At 35.5% G+C, this 20,247-nt stretch overlaps 1 protein-coding gene across 2 annotated transcripts in view; it reads left to right on the forward strand.

Moving 5' to 3' along the window:
• LOC150088533 (uncharacterized) overlaps nt 1–20,247 on the forward strand; it is a 229,322-nt gene that overhangs the window by 128,492 nt on the left and 80,583 nt on the right. For both annotated transcript variants that reach the window (XM_090369554.1, XM_090369555.1), the window contains exons 14-15: nt 7,397–8,818; nt 16,810–16,877. In XM_090369554.1, the coding sequence (XP_090225680.1) occupies nt 7,397–8,818; nt 16,810–16,877 (1,490 nt within the window). The remainder of the gene's footprint in view (nt 1–7,396; nt 8,819–16,809; nt 16,878–20,247) is intronic.

Below are 20,247 nucleotides of genomic sequence, written 5' to 3' on the forward strand. Positions count from 1 at the left end.
TTATGATCAACATAATTTTAATATTCTGAGCCATCGCTGGCTTAGGCAGGAAATTTTGCTTCTAGTTAACCTGAGTAAAAGCTTTATAGTCTTTATTCATATACTTTTTTACTTTCCTTCTACTGTTTATTTCAACACTCTTGCTGTTAGGGTCTTGAGGGCAGGAGTTTCTCATTTCTGTTATAATTTCTTACCTACATTTGCCTCCTGTTAGCAATAATGCCATGCTACTGGTGACTATAGCACATAACATTTATGTGCTATAGTCATGGGCAGTTATATGATATTTATATATATTAGTTATACAGACACTGGCCAAAAAATACAAACCTTTGTATTAAGACAGTCAGAGAGAAGAAATGCAAATAGATGCAAAGAAAACTGAAGTGGGGCAATTGCCTTGAATATAAAGACTACACAGGCCGTTCAGTCTTTATACTCAGTGAGGCAATCGCTTAATTGGCAGTTTTTCCACATCTCAAAGGCATAAATGCGGTAGAAAAAAAATACTTCAATAGTGAAGCCATCTTATTCTAAGGTGGCTGTACAGAAAAATAGGACATTGAGTGTGCAACTAATAATGTCTTAATTCAACCAAGCCCAGAACTTCCCTATTTCAACCTGTACTATGTGCAGGATTTTAAGAAATTGGGTATTGGCAGTTGCTTACCTATTCAGAAGCCACTTAATTCAGAAAAAAACAGAAAAATCTCCATGCAGTTGTGCTGAGAATGTCGTGATTGGACATTGGAGCAATGGAAGAAAGTCATGTGGTCAGACAAATCACAATACGCTTTGTTTTGCACTGATAGTAAACAGAAGGTGTGGTGAGAATTTAATGAAGCGATGGATCCTGCTTACCTTTTTAAGGCAACCCAAGCATCTGGAGGTGGCATCATGATATGGGAAATGTTTTGTTGGCACAGACTGGGTCCATTGATATCAGTGGAAGGTTAAATGTCATCCATGGAGTCCCTCAATTGTGTATCAGATCTCACCTTGCAATGTTACACTTTTATCCCAAAGGTGATGGCTACTTTGACATAACATAATATAATGATGTAACAACAGCATATTGTGCCAGAATGATGCAGAGAACATGACATGAATTTCCACCATCTTCCCCCCATCCCCCCCTCTCATTCACCTGATCTCGATCCTTTTGAGACTGTTGGATATGCTGGAGTGAGCTATTCTGCAGCAAAGTCTTCTTCAAATTTGTCATAGCTGTACAATATTTTGCAGAAAGAATGGTTTCAGTTAGACCAAAATGCACTAAAACACTTTGCTGTTTTAGCATTAATGCTAAAACAAATATATAAGGACATAGACAAAATGTGGATAATAAATAGTAATAGTGAAGTTTTAAAATATATTAAAGGCAATCTCAATATTGCTAAAATAGAAACAACCTATTTCTAGGTTGTTTCTATTTTAGCAATATTAGCTAAAACAACCATTTTCCAACCTATTAGTCTGGTATAGCTTATTTAGTTTAATTTAATTTAAAGTAGTTAGACATAATATGTATATAGAATTAGTTAACATATGTATATAAGGAAGTATGTATATTCAATGCATATGTTTTATTAGGTTTCTTTTCCTTGCATTACTGCATTATTTTATTTATTTATTATTTTTTTATTTTTTGGTACATTACTACATATTTTCCAAATTTATATCATGTTAATCCTGGCTCGGGGGGGAGTTGTTTAGATTGGATTGCAGGATGTTTTATTTTAGCCAGCGAGTTATAAATTACTGGAATAAGTTACCTACGTGGGTGGGGAAATTTAAAGGTCAGCTGGATAATTATCTAAGGAAGGAGAGAAATGCATAGGTTGTCCATTTCCTTTTCTCTTATTAATTTTTATTATTATTTTTTTTTTATTTTTTATTTTCTTCCTATTATTATTAATTTATTTTTATTCTTATTATTTTATTTTATGTATTTTTATTTATTTTTTATTTTTGGCTGGTGCAGCATATGCCATAGGCTTTCTTCCACCATGTGGCCATTACTAATACTATTCATGTCCATCCCACTAGATCAGCTCAAAATAGTATTAGACACATACTTCGAAGAGAACAAAGAAAAATTAAAAGTCGAAAAAAGCCATTTGCCAGTATATATGGAGTTCTGCCTAACAGGCAGAACTCTGTATACAGGGTGTTTCAGTTAAACGTTTCAGAACTTCTAAGAGGGGTAGGGTACATCCTGACAACTCGAAATCATATAGCAATGTGGGGTCGGAAATGCTTTCCTGAAGCGGTGTTGTACACAGAAGCACCATAAAAAGAAAAGAGACCGTAAGTGAGAAATCGTTTTAACAATACATGAAAAGAAGCAAAAGGTACATGGATTAAAGTGATTAAAGTAAGTGTTCGAAGTTTCTTCAACCTCGTATTGCTTTCGCACAGTGGTACCTTGGAAAATGTGCTACAAATCCCCTTTTTCCTGCTGAAGTGTTGTTTTCCGATGAGGCATCCTTCACAAGGGAAGGAATTTTCAACACGCATAACGACCATATCTGGGTGGTCGAGAACCCGCATGCAATACGACGTCGTGCAGCACAGATTCGATTTTCGGTCAATGTATGGGCTGGTATTATGGGAGATCACCTCATCGGACCTTACCTGTTACCGTGTCGTCTAACCGGACCTATCTACTTGATCTTTCTGCAGCAAGTATTGCCACAACTTTTGAGAGATGAACAGATTTCTGCATCGACGCAACAGACAATGTGGTTCCAACACGATGGAGCCCCTGCCCATTATAGCGGAGATGTTCGTAACTACCTGGATGTCACATTTGGTCAACAGTGGATCGGACGTGGTGGTCCCGTGCATTGGCCTGCTCGGTCACCCGACCTGTCATGTCTTCATTTTTATTTCTGGGGTCATATGAAATCGCTAGTTTATGACACCCCTGTTGACAATGCTGAGGAGCTGGTTGCAAGAATCGCAGTAGCTGCCGAAGAAATTCGAAATTTGCCTGGAGTATTCCAGAATGTTCGGATGTCCATGCGTCGGAGATGTGAGGCGTGCATTGTAGCCCGTGGAAGAAACTTCGAACACTTACTTTAATCCATGTACCTTTTGCTTCTTTTCATGTATTATTAAAACGATTTCTCACTTACGGTCTCTTTTCTTTATGGTGCTTCTGTGTACAACACCGCTTCAGGAAAGCATTTCCGACCCCACATTGCTATATGATTTCGAGTTGTCAGGATGTACCCTACCCCTCTTAGAAGTTCTGAAACGTTTAACTGAAACACCCTGTATACTGCCCGGCAATAGAGGTCCCAATGGGCTCTAAATACTCAGTACTGGCAGCTAACCTATTCTTACACTACTATGAAAATGAATACATTAGAAAGAGTGGCAATAAAATAAAAACATATAGGTACATAGATGACATGATTTCTTTCGACAATAACCTAGAAGAGATTAAACGTGATATCTACCCCACTACCTGATATTAACAAAAATGAATGAAAATAACCAAGTAGAAACTGGAGTCTACGACAGAAGAGAAGACTATAACTTTGAAATTATATACCTGAGCAATTGGAACTCCAATATATACCAGTCAAGATATAGATAAATATAATCACTTCACAAGCAATAAAAATATGCAACAATGATATAAATCTGAGTCATTGAAGATATTGAAAGATAAACTCATTAAGAACAGAATACCTGACAGATTCATCAAAATTTACTTGAATAATGTAATACATAATAGAATTACAGATTAATAAACAAACCACAAATATCAAGACAGTACTATTATGTAAAATTTTGTAAATATTAATTCAGCCTTCATGGGTTAGTCTAAACCCTATAGGGTGTAAAGAGAACACCTTCCAGGAGAGAGGGGACAGCTTTGTGAAGGCAATAGATTAGTCCGATATAACTTATTTAGTTTAATTCAATTTAAAGTACTTCCTTATATACATATGTATATAAGGAAGTATGTATATTCAATGCATATGTTTTATTAGGGTTTTTTTGGATGCATTGCTACATATTTTCACAAGTTATATCATGTTAATCCTGGCCCGTAAGAGGTCGCTACTTAAGCCCATGATGGGGGTGGTAATCTCGAAATTTAGAGCAACAAAGTAACAATCATTTTTTAGTTCAAACGGCAGTGTGTGGCATAGTAAGTCCCTTCTACAGCTTTTTTTTTTTTTTTTTTTTTCTCTCTTCTTCTCCAGTTAACTTTTAATTTACAATTGGTAAACCCCAACCTTTTTTTTTTTTTTTTTTTTTATTTATTTAATTTTTTTCTGTTCAGGGAAATGAATTATGGATTTTACTTATATAAAATAAAGGTAACATAACATAGTCACAGTTACCCATTCATATTTAAATAAACCCACAAAAATTCATTTTGTTTAAAATTAAATTAAGTTTTTTGGCTGCAAGGGTTATGTACAGAAACTATGGAAACATTATAGGCTGTGTATATATAGACTATTTCAGCATATTTTGCTGAAATAGTGAAATGATGTGGTATCCCGAAGAGATACCTTTTCACATATATCAGCCAGTTACCTAGTTTAAAAGTATAACAGCAAAGTTTAAGAATAAGAAAATATGGTTAAATAGAATATTAATTATAAGATTGTTGCATATTGGCATACATACAACTACCTACGGATACGTATGTCTAACATGGACAGGAAATCGCGCTCCTAGATAACCTGAGCACCAGCTTTATATTTCAGTCATACACTGTTTACTTTGCTACAACTAAATTTTTTCCACTCTGGGCTATTAGTGTAATACAAGGGCTGGAGTGTCTATTTCTATCCTAAATACTTCCTTAATTTCACCTCCTGTTAGCTAAAAAGCCATACAATTGCTTATAAACACAATGCACAATGTTATATATATATATATTACTAGTTTGTAGGTAGAGAATGGCAAAGTGCTAACAGAACTGAAATCATAATTATGGAGAACGAAGAAGGGGCTGAAGATAATAAGAAATAATAAGTAGTACTTAATGCTGTGTATCCTATGACATCAGCACCTTCATCCGGGGTCAGCCACCGAAATCAAAGGAAACAACAGCAAAAAAATAAGTAAAGCCTCTCTGTTCCTGACATGAAATGTACGCAGCACGTGGTATACGTGAAGTCAGTAATGTGGGTTAAAATTTAAATTTAAATCATAAGGCTTGTATATTTTATGGCTGACCTGACAGAGGCTGAAAGTAAAGATTAAAAAGAAATAAGATAACCTACTGGGATCGTGTAGGTATATGACCGAGCAGGTTTGTACTGCAGTGGAATAATAAACAGTTTTGAATAAACATGATCTAAGGTATATATGGTATAAGCTTGCAACCCCGTGTGTAAGAAATCGGAAAAATTAAGGAAATAACCAAAATTAAATTACGTAGCTACCCCATGTGTCATAAGTTGGAAACTAAGTTAGTGAATTAATTAATTAATTAATTAATTAATTCTCTAACTTAGTTTCTTCTAAGTAAGTTAATTAATTTACTATATAAAGCTAGCATAATTTAATTTTGATTATTTCCTTAATTTTTCTGATTTCTTACACACACGGTCGCCAGCTTATACCATATATACCGTAGATCACATTTATTCGAAACTTTTTATTATTCTACTGCAGTACAGACATTCTGCTCAGTCATATACCTACATGACCCCAGTAGGTTATCTTATTTCTTTTTAATCTTTACTATCAGCCTCTGTCGGGTCAGCTATGAAATATATGCCCACCTTATGATTTAAATTTTAACCTTTATATGCATTACTGACTTTTCACGTATACCACGTGCTGCATACATTTCATGTCAGAAACAGAGGCTTTACTTACTTTTTGCCGGTGTTTCCTTTGATTTCGGTGACTGACCACCGGACAAAGCCGCTGAAGTCATAGGATACACAACATTAAGTACTACTTATTCTTATTCTTTGTTCTCCGTAATTACGATTTCAGTTCTGTTAGCATTTTCCATTCTCTACCTACAAACCTATGTATCTGCTAATATTTTATACTGTTGCATTCTTATATAAAAAAAGTGTGTGTGTGTGTGTGTGTGTGTGTGTGTTAAGAATGTGTTCACAGGTCAGTTTGTGAGAAAAGATTTGACCAGACTTTTCAAAACAAGCAGGCAACTATAGTAACAGCAGCCCACATAAAGTTGTTGTGGGGGGGGATCGGCATCTTATTTTATTTAAGCATTCCCTAAGTAGTATATAAATGCTTCGCCAGCATCCCAATTTAAGTGTGGTAGTCCAAAAAAAGTAACCAATTTAACTGTCATGATTTTTATAGTCATGAAAGTGAAATTGCAAGTTAACCCAAAACTCCAGTTCTCTCAGTACGAGGATTGGTTAAATAAAATTACAGCCTATTATGATGATTTCAGGCCATGTATTTTTAATTGTTACATGTATCAATTTCTCCAAATCGGCCACAATGAATTTCAGTTGAAAAATCAGCTGAACTTCATTGCACCTTACCTCTCTCTGATTTAACGTGGTTTCATATGTATTTATGTTTTTCAAACAATAGTACAACCACTAAAATGTATCTAATGACCATTTTCTAAAATATAAATCAAGAATAACTGAAGTGATTGCAGTAATGTTTAGGTTAGTTTCAAAAAATATGTATATTTAATGGTTCAGGAAATTGCTGCTCACATATCCATAATGCACATTTGTTTGTAAAAATGTTTATTTACAGGCCAATTTGTATTTATGCAGGCTGAAAACCAAAATATTCACAAGAGAATCCCTCACAAGATAGACTACAGCCTCAATTAAAGAAGACTTTAGATTTTCTCTTTATGTGTAACAAGGGTTTTCTCCATAAAACTTACAGAAAAATATATTATACCATCTTCAACTGCTACCAAACCAGCTCCACAAGGATGCTTCTGCCCAGGATGAGCACAAGAATACTTACTTGTCAGTAAAAAAAAAATATTTTAAATAATTGAATTGCCATAGTTTAACTGTTTCTTTAAAACCTAATCTCCCATGAGATAAGCTGATTAAGAAATTTAGAGAATATTAAATGTGGTCTATGTTTCCCCTACTACTGTTGCAAGTGGAAATATCGCCATGACCCTGCTATGGTTGCTTCCCTTCATTTTTTATAAGCCACACATAATTTAGTCTCATTACTTTAGAGTCGCCTCTGGTATATTTAATTCGCTACCATTTCATAAGAGGTAGGGTAAAATTCTAAAATTCCTGTAAATCCAGTTCACGAAATTATTTGACAATGAAAGGTGGCAAATTTTAAGAATTTAAAATTATAATTATCAGTTTTATATAATTTAACTGTTCTTCTATAAATATATAGCTAATTTTTAAAAAAGTTTTATTCATAATTTTTTCAGAAAAAAGAAGAAAAACTAAAGAATGAAGAAATAAGAAAAGAAGAAGATAAACAAAGGAGTATTGATGTAAGAAAGCAAGAGGAAAGGCCATCTACAGATGAGATGAAGAAGGGACTTGAAAATTTAAAAAATGATGATGCTAAGAAATCCTTGGAAAAGCAAAAAAATGAAGATGCCAAAAAAATCTTGGATAAACCAAAATCTGAGGATATTAAAAAACAATCTGAAAAACTAAAAATGGAAGATATAAAAAGATCTTCTGATAGGCAAAAAATTGATGATTCCAGAAAAATATCAGAAAAGCAGAAGCCTGATGATAGTAAAAGAGTCACAGAGAAGCAGAAGAGTGAAGATGCAAAAAAAGCACTTGAGAAACAAAAAACAGATGATACAAAGAAAATCCTTGACAAGAAGAGTGATGATCCAAAGAAACCAAATGAGAAACAGAAGAGTGAGGAGTCAAAGAAAACAGTAGAAAAACAGAAATCTGATGATTTGAAGAAAATAGTAGAAAAACAGAAATCTGATGATTCAAAGAAAATGGTAGAAAAACAGAAGATGGAAGATTCAAAGAAAACTTTAGAAAAGCAGAAAACTGATGATCTGAAAAGGATGCCAGAGAGGCAGAAGCCTGATGAATCAAAAAAGATTCTAGAAAAACAGAAGCTTGATGATTCAAAGAAAATTTTAGAAAAACAAAAAACTGAAGAATTAAAGAAAGCATTTGGAAAACAAAAATCTGATGATATAAAGAAATCTCTGGAAAAACAAAAAACTGATGATGCTAAGAAGATTTTGGAAAAGAAAATTGATGATGCTAAGAAGATTTTGGAAAAGAAAACTGATGAAACTAAAAAAGTTTCTGAAAGAAAAAGAACTGAAGATATAAAAAATTCTTATGAAAAACAGAAAACAGATGATACAAGAAAGCTATGTGAAAAGAAAAATGACGAAGGGAAGAAAACTATTGATAAAGTGAAGATCGAAGAAAATGAAGAAAAAGGAAGAGTGGGACGAATTGCCACACCTCAAAAAGAAGATAGCTGTAAAGATGAAGAAAAAGAAAAGGTTAAAGTAGAAAAAGCACGCACTCGAGAGGATGCTCGAAGAGAAAAGACCGAAAGTCCTGAAAAGAAAGAAACAAGGTCAAGTATTAAAAAAGAGCCTGAAACTGAAAAACGAGATAAAGAGGAACATGAAAAGAGAACTGTGAAAGAGAAAGAAAAAATTATTGCTCCACTTATTAGAGAAAAAGAAAAAGATAAGAAAGATGATAAGAGTATAAAAAAGGAAGAAAAGATAGTGGCAAAAGAAAAACGAGAAGATAAAATACCAAAGGAATTTAATAAAGAAAAAGCTGAGAGTAAAATAGTATTGTCGAAGTTAAATGAGCAAGAAGAGGACATGCCAAAAGGAAGATTGGTAAGTTTAATTTTGTTTTATTGATATTACTTCATGCAACCCAGAGAAACAAGTAGTAGAATAAGGAAGTATTGATTTATTTTATAAGTTATTAGAAACAATTGTCTACTCAACACTAATAAACATATTTGAACTTTTCCACACATAAATACAGCAGAACTTTGTTGTTATGAGTGGAACATCCTATAGATATTCCACTGATAATAATATATTTCCATTCTTCAGAGTTAAAAGTTTGACTGAAGTAACTGTTAGAGGAGTGAAAAATCAACACTTAGCTTGCCTCTCTGTTGCCATTTTTACAGTTTGGCAGCATGAAAGCATTAGTTATAATTTTGTCTGTATTTGTTACACCCTGAACTGCACATCTTGTTAACTAAACTGTGCAACAGTTCAGTTAATGAAGTTCTGTCACTCTCACATATGAAATTAATATCCACATATAAGGTACATTTTCAGATAAGGTACAACTAAGGTACATTTTCAGATAAGGTTGAAATGGAAAAGGCAATAAAGGTGTGAAGTTGCATCATGTAATATTTTTATGCATGATACCACACCAAGTGTATTTATTTTATTGTGCTATTTGAATATGCCAAAGGAAATACAGTGGATTCCGGTTATTTGGGCCACCAGTTAATCGGGGCAGCCGTTTATTTGGGCCAAATCTTAAAAAACAGAACCCAATCGAGAAAATAGCCAGGGTTTACTTCGCTTAATTGGGACAAAATGCCGTTTAATCGGGGCAGGAGACCACAGCACTGGAGATCACGCTACAATTGTCTGGAGGTCACAACCATAAAACAATTAGCATTCACCTGTTTATTGGGATTTTCTGTTAGTGCAATCTATCATAAACGGATAGTAAACTCAATCTTAGTGAATTTGCGATAATACCGACAGCTGGAATTCTGTGGGTTATTATGGTAAAATGTGTTTACACTTCCATGTAATCTTCAATCATAAAAAAATTAATTTTCAGATCTTCTCTTCATTCCTTTTTAAAGCTTTGTAACTCGTTACTCCGTTCTGACTTGCGCGTATCGTGTTACTTGCAATTTGTGTGTGCCGTGTCCCTTGTTATTGATTGCTTATCTTGTTACTGTTTTAAATTTTAACCCCCACCCACAAATGTCAGTGAACAGAAATGTCAACTAGTTAGTTAGGTATGTACATATTACAGTACATATTAATTATTCCGATTATCACGTATATCCTTCTGATTTTATGGTATCATTTAATTTTTTAATTGGTAAGGTAATAAAGGGTAAATTTGTGCTTAATATATCTTTGCTTTTATAGCCTGTGGATAATATTCCTCCTATTTCACTAATTAGAATCACTGTTTAATAGAATTAAAATTCGATTTACAAACGTGATCACAATGACCGCCGCTTACTACACATCGTATAGTGACCTGTGCTTTGCTATGGTGACTCCATCGTAACGTGATTTGATTGTACACTGAACCAATTGTAAAAGGGGGGGGGTACATTGTATTTTTAACTATTTACGTAAAACTTCGGATAATTGGGGCAGCCGCTTAATCGGGCCAAAATGCACTAGTCCCGATGTGTCCCAATTAACCGGAATCGACTGTATTTGTAAAGGATGATGTTTAGAAGTAGATTATGGACTAGCTATTTTTTTCAAATTCTTGGTTTCTTCTGCATTTATGCACTTTTTGACCTTTAATTTGAATGTAACAAGAATCTGTTATAATTGGTGTTTTTCCTGATTTCTTAGCTCTCATTATAGAAGATTTTTGCTGTACATATATCAGATGGATAAGATAGTTTTTGGATTCAGTGACAGGTTACTGGATTCAGCTAGGTGTCTAACTTTTTGCCATGGGGATTAAATTGTAGACTTGGCATACATTTATATACTCCACCTGCTCAGAAATGTTTAGATACTGTGTATTCAAATAAAAATAAACTAAAGATTAATTACTTAAGCCAAACGATACCTATAATCCTTCATGGAAGACTTTGACCAGGTTACAGTACCAGCCAGCTGGAATATTGTGCCATTTTAGGATCCTTCAGTACATTTCCCAACATGATAGTTGAAATTGGCCATATTAACCTCTCCCTAATTCACCATTTTGATTCATCCCAAAGGTGCTGTATGGATTCACATCAGGACTCTTGGTTAGGACGGCCAAGCCATTTATGGCAACTCGTTTTCCTCAAACCATTACATATAAACTGTAATGAATTAGTATTAGTAATGGCCATATGGTACAAGGATGCCTAAGGATTATGTTGCACCAGCCAAAGGGGGGGGAAAAAAAAAAGAGATTAAAATAATAAAATATAATAAATAATTTAAAAAAAGGAAATAGACAACCTATCTATTTCTTTTTTTTTTTTCCAGCTGACCTTTGGAATTTCCACAAACTGTCAGCCTTGACCATCCCTGTAACTTGAATTTATGGCCCCATAGTCTGCATAGTCTAGTTTATGTTCTATCCCATAAATCTGGCTTTATGGGATAGAATATTATCATGCCAAAACTTGAATTGCCTTGTTCCATATAAACTGAAAGGACAGAATTCATGAGATACCTGGTTGCTGGACAGCATGACGCTGTCACCCCTCTCACTAGTGGGCAAACCAACCGCTTGGCAGGTATATAGGTACACTGCATCATTGTTGTCATGTAACTGTAATTTGATGTCAGTATGGATAAATGTCATGAGTTAACCAACTTTGAAAGAGGAATGATGGTGGTGCCCGACGAATGGGTCACTCTATCTAAAGAAATTGCACTATCACCATTCGACAGTATCAAGAGTGTATTGGGAATACGCCATTTCCAGAATAAATTTCATCATGGACAGCGCTGTGGGCAGAGAAAGGTGGTGTGTGAATGTGGCCGTCAACGTCTGTCTCGCATTGTTTCAGTCAACCAGAGAGTGACAGTGGCACAAATCACCACCGACTTCATCAAGGAAGGTGCCAGAAACATCTCCACCAAAACCATCAGGCGATTATTAGCTGCAATAGTTTTGGGAGCTGCTGACCCACCAGAGTCCCATTGCTAATACCACGACACAGGACTCCACGCCTCGACCAGGTGAAAGAACATCAGCACTGGACCAGTCTCCAATCATCCAAGGTCTTTGTTGCCCTCAGATTTTTTCCTCTGGGAATATTTGAAAGGAGTGGTCTTTTCAGAAATTCTGAAGTCCACATTGCAGCAGTGATTGAAACCACCGGTCTTCTGATGAAAAAGTGGCTTGGATGATTGGAGATGGATCTCCTCGTCCACTGAGTCCCGCTTCCAGTTATTCCGAGCGAACGGGAGGGTGCGTATCTGGCAGAAACCGCACGAAGCTATGCACTTGTCATGTCAACAAGGACAGTCGGTAAAGATCTGGGGCATGTTCAGCTGGCACACATTGGTACGTCTAGACGCATCTCTGAATGGTCCATGTTACATGTCCATCCTTTCAGGCCATCTCCATCCCTTCATGGTCATTGTGTACCCTATAATCTCCTCAGAACAGTAGCTACCAGCATTAAGTCAAAATGTGAAATCCACACTGCCAGATTAGTCCAGTGGGTAGCTTTCTCCCCATAAGAAATAAAGGTTGTCAAATCCCACTTCCAGCATGGGTGTTGTGATTGTCCAAAATATTTTTAATATGTTATAAATGGTGCAAAGTTTTCAACCATCAAATCACCTTAAAAACTAAACACACTACTAATGTTCTACTGTGAAATAATATTAAATGTTTTGCAAAATAAATGCTTTTATATGTTGCAAATAGATAGTAACAGTAATAACAGTCTAGGAAATACGTAAAGCAGAAGGAAATTAGTTTTTAAAATTACAAATCTAATGTAATGCATACGTCCAGCTTAAAAGGACTTATAGTGCCTGTGGTACGATAAGTCCTTTTAAGTTTAAGTTTTAAACTGAAGTGCTTTTTTTTTTTTAAACTAAATATGTACTAAATATGTTTAGGGCTGTCGTACATGTCTACAGTAATGTACTGTGTTGTGAACTGGCTTTGATTGTTTCACAGAATGAATGATTTATATGTTGCAGATACTTAAATGACAGTATATGTCAATAAAGTAGACTTTGGAAATATAGCGGACATAATGTTTGTTATGCAGTTCCTGTGGTTTCCCACAAATCTGCATTAAATATTCTGTGATGCTGCACAATTTTATAGAAGCAGTCAGTGTGGGTTATGTGAGTAGTGTGTTCAACTGGGCACTTAGTTATTTGCAGGCTCAATCACTGGGAAGGGATTTCCAACCATCTATCCATGGTATGGGAGCCAGACCAGACATGAAAGATAAGAATCCTTGATAAATTGGACTCTTACAGCCACCAACACTCTGGCTGGGCAAGAGTGACAATGGCATGAGGGGAAAAGGAATTTTGTAGTTTAAAGGTTGGATAACAGCGGAAAGCAAATAGGGGGATATTAGAGAAGACATCCCACAGGCAAAAGGGAACGAGGAAACCTAAAGGAGGTGGGAACTCCTATCAGAGGATAATATACTTACAAGTGAGCAGGGGTAAAGTAGAGAAAGAATGTAACTCTGTGTGGTCAAGTGCAGAGCACTCAAACCATGGAAAGGTAAATCTCACACCATGGAAGACCTGAGAGTCAGCAATAGGAGTGGCAATTCACCTGGCGGGGGGGGAAGCCATCCTACTGTGGCTTTCACCTTTTTTCCCCTAGGCATGGGGGCAGTAGTCAGCAATCCCATGACAAAGTAGAAAGTAACTACTGTTTTCTGCACTGAATCCTACCTTGGGAAGGCTCTGGGTCAGCAGAAGGATAAGCTACTGAGAAGCTGGGACCAATGTGGCCTGGCATAGAGCTCCTGGAAGCAGGATGTGATGTACCTGGAATAGAGATCCCACTCAGGCCTGAGGATAAGCTGGATCAGAATTGTATCACAGGGCAAGAATTTCCTGTCAAGAAGAGTTCAAGATTGGTGGGGGAGGGGGGCTACGTTGCTTTGGATTGGCATCCAGGGAGAAGTATATAAGTTGATGTAGTCTAGGAAATATGTGAAACAAAGTAATTGGAAATTATTAATGAGACATAATGTATAAATCCAGCACTTGTGGTGTGTTTTTTTTTTTTTTTTTTTTTTTTTTTAAGTTCTGGCCAGCCTCTTTCACCCCCCCACCCCCTTTGCCCAACTACCCGTGGAAGAAATACTCAAATAGTGCTGGATTTGTGAAGTTTTACTGTATTAAAAACAATATCAAGGGCTATAGTGATTTCAGCATATGAGATGAACTAAATATGGCTTTCTCTTTTCCCTTATTCTATTATTATTTCTTATTAAAAATCCCCCCCCCCCCCTCCATAAGCAATAGAAAGAGAGAGAGAGAGAGACAGATGTCTTGAACTGCAGTCCTGGTGGCACAATACACAACTTGTTACATAGATTTATGAATGCTGTGGACAGAAACGTGTACTCTCACTAAGCTATACTTGTTCTTTGTCATGTACAGTGGTTTTTTTGCACACATGCAATTACAGAAGTATATTATACAAGAGTACCCTTTTGTTTGCAGCTTTGCTGTTCACTGATTCTTATTTGCACCAGAATTTTTGATATCTCATTTTCTGGATTGCAACTTTCTTAACTACTTGAAAGTTTGTGTTTTGATCACATCTTACTCATTACTAGTCAGGAACTCAATCCTTTACTGATATTTCTTGGTCATTGTCAACTGTATTCAATCAAGAGAAAGTTTCCTATACATTGCGCCATGCATTCACTGACTTGGATGCCAGTCATTCTCTTCCTTGGATTATTTTATTGCTTGTCAGTTTCTCTTTTCACTCCAGGATAGCTACATTACAAGAGAAGAATTAACTTCGTTATTCTGGCTGTTATACATAACACTCATATAATAAATTTGGGCCACATGTTTTGTAGCAGAGTGGATTTGAATGTATAAATTAAATATAAAAAAACTGTTTCAATTTATAACAGATTAATCATAAACTCACCAATTTGTCACTATCTGATTTCTAGACAATTTCAACTTTGTTTTCATAATTTTGAGCAATTTATGTTTTTGCCTTTTAGCACTTACAATTTCATCATCTTTCTGTACATTAAAATAATTTTACTCCTAGTGATATTTATTCAGCCAATGGGAGAAAAAGGATGCGGGTTACGTGGTAATACGTAACAAATACTAAGATACATAACAGAAGCTTGCTTTACTGTTGTAAAACAAGCTTCTGTTTTAACGTAACCATGCTAGATAAACCTCGTGCACATGGTTTGTTTATCTAGAATGACCATGCGGTACCATTTTTGATTTCCATAAGTAAACGTATTTATTATAAAATGTAAATACGCCATAGTTTGCTCATAAAAAATGAACTACATTTGTAGTGTAAAGGCATCGATTTATTTGTATCTCATATTGTGACTACCTTCACACTGAGTTACCATGAATTGCACTACCTAGAATAAGTAACACTTCACTAATAGAAAAAAATTATTTTTGCTTATTCTCAGTGGGCGCCACCACCCAGACGGAACCATTTCAAGGCTTGTTGGCCTATCGTTGGTGGGTGGGCGGGCAGGTGCCATGGTGTCGCAATCATGCCAATACAGTTATGAAGTGATAATAAAGTGTGAAAAAAAAAAAAAAAAAAAAACCCTCGGATCTTCAGGATGTTGAGTGAACTGTTCAATTTGAATGTGTAGGTATGTGATAAAATTCTTATATATCTTTTGTATTTTAACTTGGCTTGGCAAAGTAGTATTGAATACCTGGACTCTCTTCCATGGTTAATCCTTTCATTAAGTAATGACCTAATTTATGCAAAGTAGATTTAATAATTTCACGCAACCAATTCTACACGTACCTTGTTACAGATGCCTTAAGAATAGTTAATAATTTTAAATCTTCCAATGCTAAAGTATATTTTTCCCTGAAGCACATTCATTATCATTCTCTCTCTCTCTCAAATTGAGCATGCATATGCGGTGACTTGAATGAGAAATTGTGTATTTTGTACTGTTGGCAATCAGTGGTGGTGTGTTTTTTTTTTTTTTTTTTTTTTTTTCCTCTCTCTTCTTCTCCCAGCAGTGTAATCAGTGAATTACATGTTACACCCGTATGACATAAAATTACATTAATTCTCCACAATTCCATATGCATTTCTTGGGGAAATGAATATAAATGTGAAATTTAAAGGTGCCACATACTATATAATGATACTGCATACAGTAGTCAGTCAATTCTTTCCACTTACTCCATTCAGTTTCATTTTAATAATGTTTGCCTTTAGTTGGTTTTGCCAGTCTTTTCAAATTAGATTAGCATGGAACCCAGTTCCAGTTTAGACTTTGGATTTCATTGCAAACATATTTCAAAATAAACCATTTAGGTATGGATTATTTGAATGCATTTAAATTATTTAAATGCATGTAAAACCCTGTATCACTGGTTTGGGAATGGCAGTAACTTTGAAATGCATCACATTTTGAGCACTGCATAGCTTAATAGTTGTGTTAGCATATATTGCTATTCAATATTTCCAGAATCTTAGCAGCACCTAAAAATAAAAGCAACATTACAAACCATTTGAGCACTTGAGGTGTTCCATGTTTCCATAATGGAGATACTCGACTGTACTGTATACTAGTTGCATTCATCAGGGTGTCTCCGTAGCCAGGTGGGCAGGAGTGGCAGTGCATAGCACACGCTTCTTGATGTAGACCGGGGTTCGAGCCCGTGACCACCAAATATGGAGGATGTGGAAAGGTCAGGGAGTGACCACCGCATATCCCCGGAGCAATATGGCCTTAGTTGCTAATGCTTCTAAAAACCAAAAAATAACAAAAAAAAATAGTATTCATTGTTTCTTTAGATATGTATTTTAATAGTGTTTTCAATTCCAAATTATGCTAACAGAACAATCATTGTAACCCTGATATATTTTTGAAATCAGTGATTGTTTGTGATTTTGTATTTTTAAGGCTAAGAAAAAAATAATAAAGATTGAAGACAAGGGTGACAAAAAATTAATAAGAGAATCAGATAATGAGTAAGTATTATTTGCATTTTTTAATTTTCTTAGTTATGTGGATTCCATATCCTTATAACTCATTATCACAATTAGAATAAAGTAGATTTTCAACCATATTTTACATTATTGATTTTTTTCTTTAATTTACCATCGAACTCTAATACCATAGTACAGGCTAAACTAAAAGCCTTGGGTTTGTACAAGCTGTGAGCAAACACTATGTATAATAACATGAGATTTTTAAAAATATGAAATATAAAAAATAATATAATAAAAATATATAAAATATAACATATATAAATAAAATATTTTATATAATTTAAAAATGATATACAGTAAGTTTATATTAAGCTTCATGAAACATTTCATAGCTTTGCAAATTTTCCAGCATTTCAATTACATAGTGCAATTGCAATAATCAAAATATGTCTGAATTACTAAAATGTTTAGATTAGTGGAATTATAACATGGAAACAATTTTATATATAAAAATTACCAAGTTATATATGTATTTATTATTCAGAAAATACTACATAATTCCCTTTTTAATAAAGAAATTCCATATTTCTGTTTTACTTTGTTTAATGTTCACAACTTTGTTTAATGTTAATGCCTTAAATGTGTCCTGAAAGAGGCCTCTGAGGTTGGGAAAACTCATATCTAGGAAATTAACTCATACACTGACCACTGAACAAAATTTACTGTAACTAAAATTTTTTACAAATAGTATAAAAATATAAAACAAATTATTTACAATAAACTAATGACTGTACATTACGGAATACTAAAAACTGTAATAAAAGATCGTTTACAATAAAATAAGCTAAAATATAAAATTAAAAGCGCTAAAAACCTGGAGCTTTCGAGAGCGTCAGCTCTCTTCTTCAACAGTAATATAACTTTCTGGAACATCTTAAATAGCAGGTTCACGGTACTTCCACACGTGGTATTTCTCCACGTGGTTCAATCGGCACATGGTCAGAACCGGAAGCGGAAATGTCTCGGGTACGTGGCAAAGAAAATCGTTCATCCGAATTTAATACAATTGTTTCAAAAATAGGATGAATGTGCTCTATTCATGGTATTCTTACTGGACAACCAATCCGTAAACCCTCAAGCCATTTACGCTCCCAGTATCGGTGTGTATGATCCAAAATAATAGCGTCCTCCAGGGAGATTTGATGCTGCTTCTCCCAAAAATGTTCGGCCACGGCAGACTTACTGTAGTCAGCGGTTCTTATGCCATTTAAATGTCCCCCCAGGCGATCCCTAAGCCGTCGTTTTGTTTCCCCCACATAACACTCCCCACAATCCGGGCATTCTATTCTATAAATAACTCCACTACTGAGATCTTTTGGTATACGGTCTTTGACCTGAGACACAGCTGTGCACAGCCTCCACCCAGGAAGGTGTACACAGCGTGTCTTATAACCCCGTAAAATTCTTGCCAGATGCTCAGTAAGGCCCGGATAGTAGGGGATGTATGCGGTGGCTACCGGGACGAATGACTCCCTACGCTCGGACACCCCTCTACTATATCTATCCAGGATCCTCTGGGGGTATCTGCACTTTCTAAGTTCTGCCGTGACACGATTAATTTCTTTCTCTTTATCCTCAGAAGTGGTACAGTGTGATCTTATTCTGTCAAATAAAGCTTTCGCTACACTATTCTTTTATTGTCCAGCTTGTGCTGAATTATAGTGGGTGTAATTGATCTACACATGGGTTTTTTAAAAACTGACGTCTTAAGCCTAGAACCCACCCTAGAGACCAGTACATCCAAAAACGACAGAGTACCGCTCGTTTCCACCTCTGAGGTGAATTGTATAAATTGGGAGAAGCTATTAAGCCAGCAAACGTCATCATCCTCCCTCCCCTTCTGGACCAGGGCAAAAGTATCGTCAACGTATCTTCTCCAATTCCTGATAGGAAACGAACACCCACTAAAGACCCTACTTTGCAACTCCTCCATGGCCAGGTTGGCCACAGTGGCACTAATGGGTGAACCCATGGCCGTACCACGAACCTGCTTATACATAGTTCCTTGAAATAACATGGTAGTGCTAGCTAGACATAATTCTACCCCGGTACAAATATCTTCCACACCGAGCAGTGATCTATTACCAAGTGAGGCATCCCTGGTCAATGCCATTTTTACACAATATACTGCATGATTAATAGGAATATATGTAAATAAAGATACAACATCAAAAGAGATCATGCTCTCATCATCATTTATAGTCCAATTCCCCACAAAATTCACAAACTCTCTACTGTACTTAACAACATACTCGGACTGCCCCACTATGGGTGCAATTAATTTGGCCAAGTACCCTGATAGCGCATAGGTAGGACTCCCTATAAATGAAACTATAGGTCTCAAGGGTACTTCTGCCTTATGAATCTTTGGCAGTCCATAGAATCGCGGGAGTTGACTACCTGTAGTGTGTAATGACCAGTAACTCTCCTTGGAAATCTTCTCCATGTTCAACCAGGATTGTACCAATTTATTGATTCGCCATTCCAGACCCACCAATGGGTTCCTCTGGATCACCTTATAAGTGTTATTATCTTGCAGAAGTTCCAATGCCTTCTTATTATAATCTTCTGTATTTAGGACCACTGTTGATCTCCCTTTCTCTGCTGGTAAAACAACTATTCCTTTGTCTCTTCTCAATTCTTCTAGTGCTCTCTTTTGACTAAGGCTAAGATTCGGGGATGCCTTCCTCACCTGACTCAACACTGCAGCAGACTTCACACGGATTTCATTAGCTAAAGGCTCAGGAAACTTATTAATGGCCCGTTCAGTACTCATTGCTATCTCCGCAATGGGTATCGTTCCGTTCAATACCCATTGCGGAGATAGCAATAAAAATTTTAGTTACAGTAAATTTTGTTCAATGGTCGGTGTATGAGTTAATTTCCTAGATATGCCTTAAATATGGGTTGTTTTTTCTTTTTGGTTGTAATATCTTCAATTTTCACTGTTATTATGTGAACAATATTTCTTTTGTAGTATTGTAATTTGATCATTTTATTTTGGTTCAACTACAAATAGCATTGGTGAATGTTAGAGGTGCACATTTAGGAGAAAAGAACATTATTACAATGTTGCTATGATTAATTTGCATTTATATACATCTGGATTGGTATACTGGTGATTGTAAAGATTTACATTCTTTTTTACTGTGATACTAAAATATTGTTCCTCAAACCCCAGACATTTTTGTTTCTTTTATATGTATTTTTACAGGTGGAACAAGTTCAAAGCACTCCCTCTTTGTTTTCTCCTTTCATCCAGCTGAACCACATGGTAAAAAGCACTTGACACATTATTGTACCACTAAAACTATGAAAACTGAGAATGCATAACACAATAGCAAAGTGG

The sequence above is a fragment of the Mastigoproctus giganteus genome, chromosome 3, assembly GCF_048544385.1.
Source record: "Mastigoproctus giganteus isolate SK-2022 chromosome 3, ASM4854438v1, whole genome shotgun sequence".
Lineage (NCBI taxonomy): Eukaryota > Metazoa > Arthropoda > Arachnida > Uropygi > Thelyphonidae > Mastigoproctus > Mastigoproctus giganteus.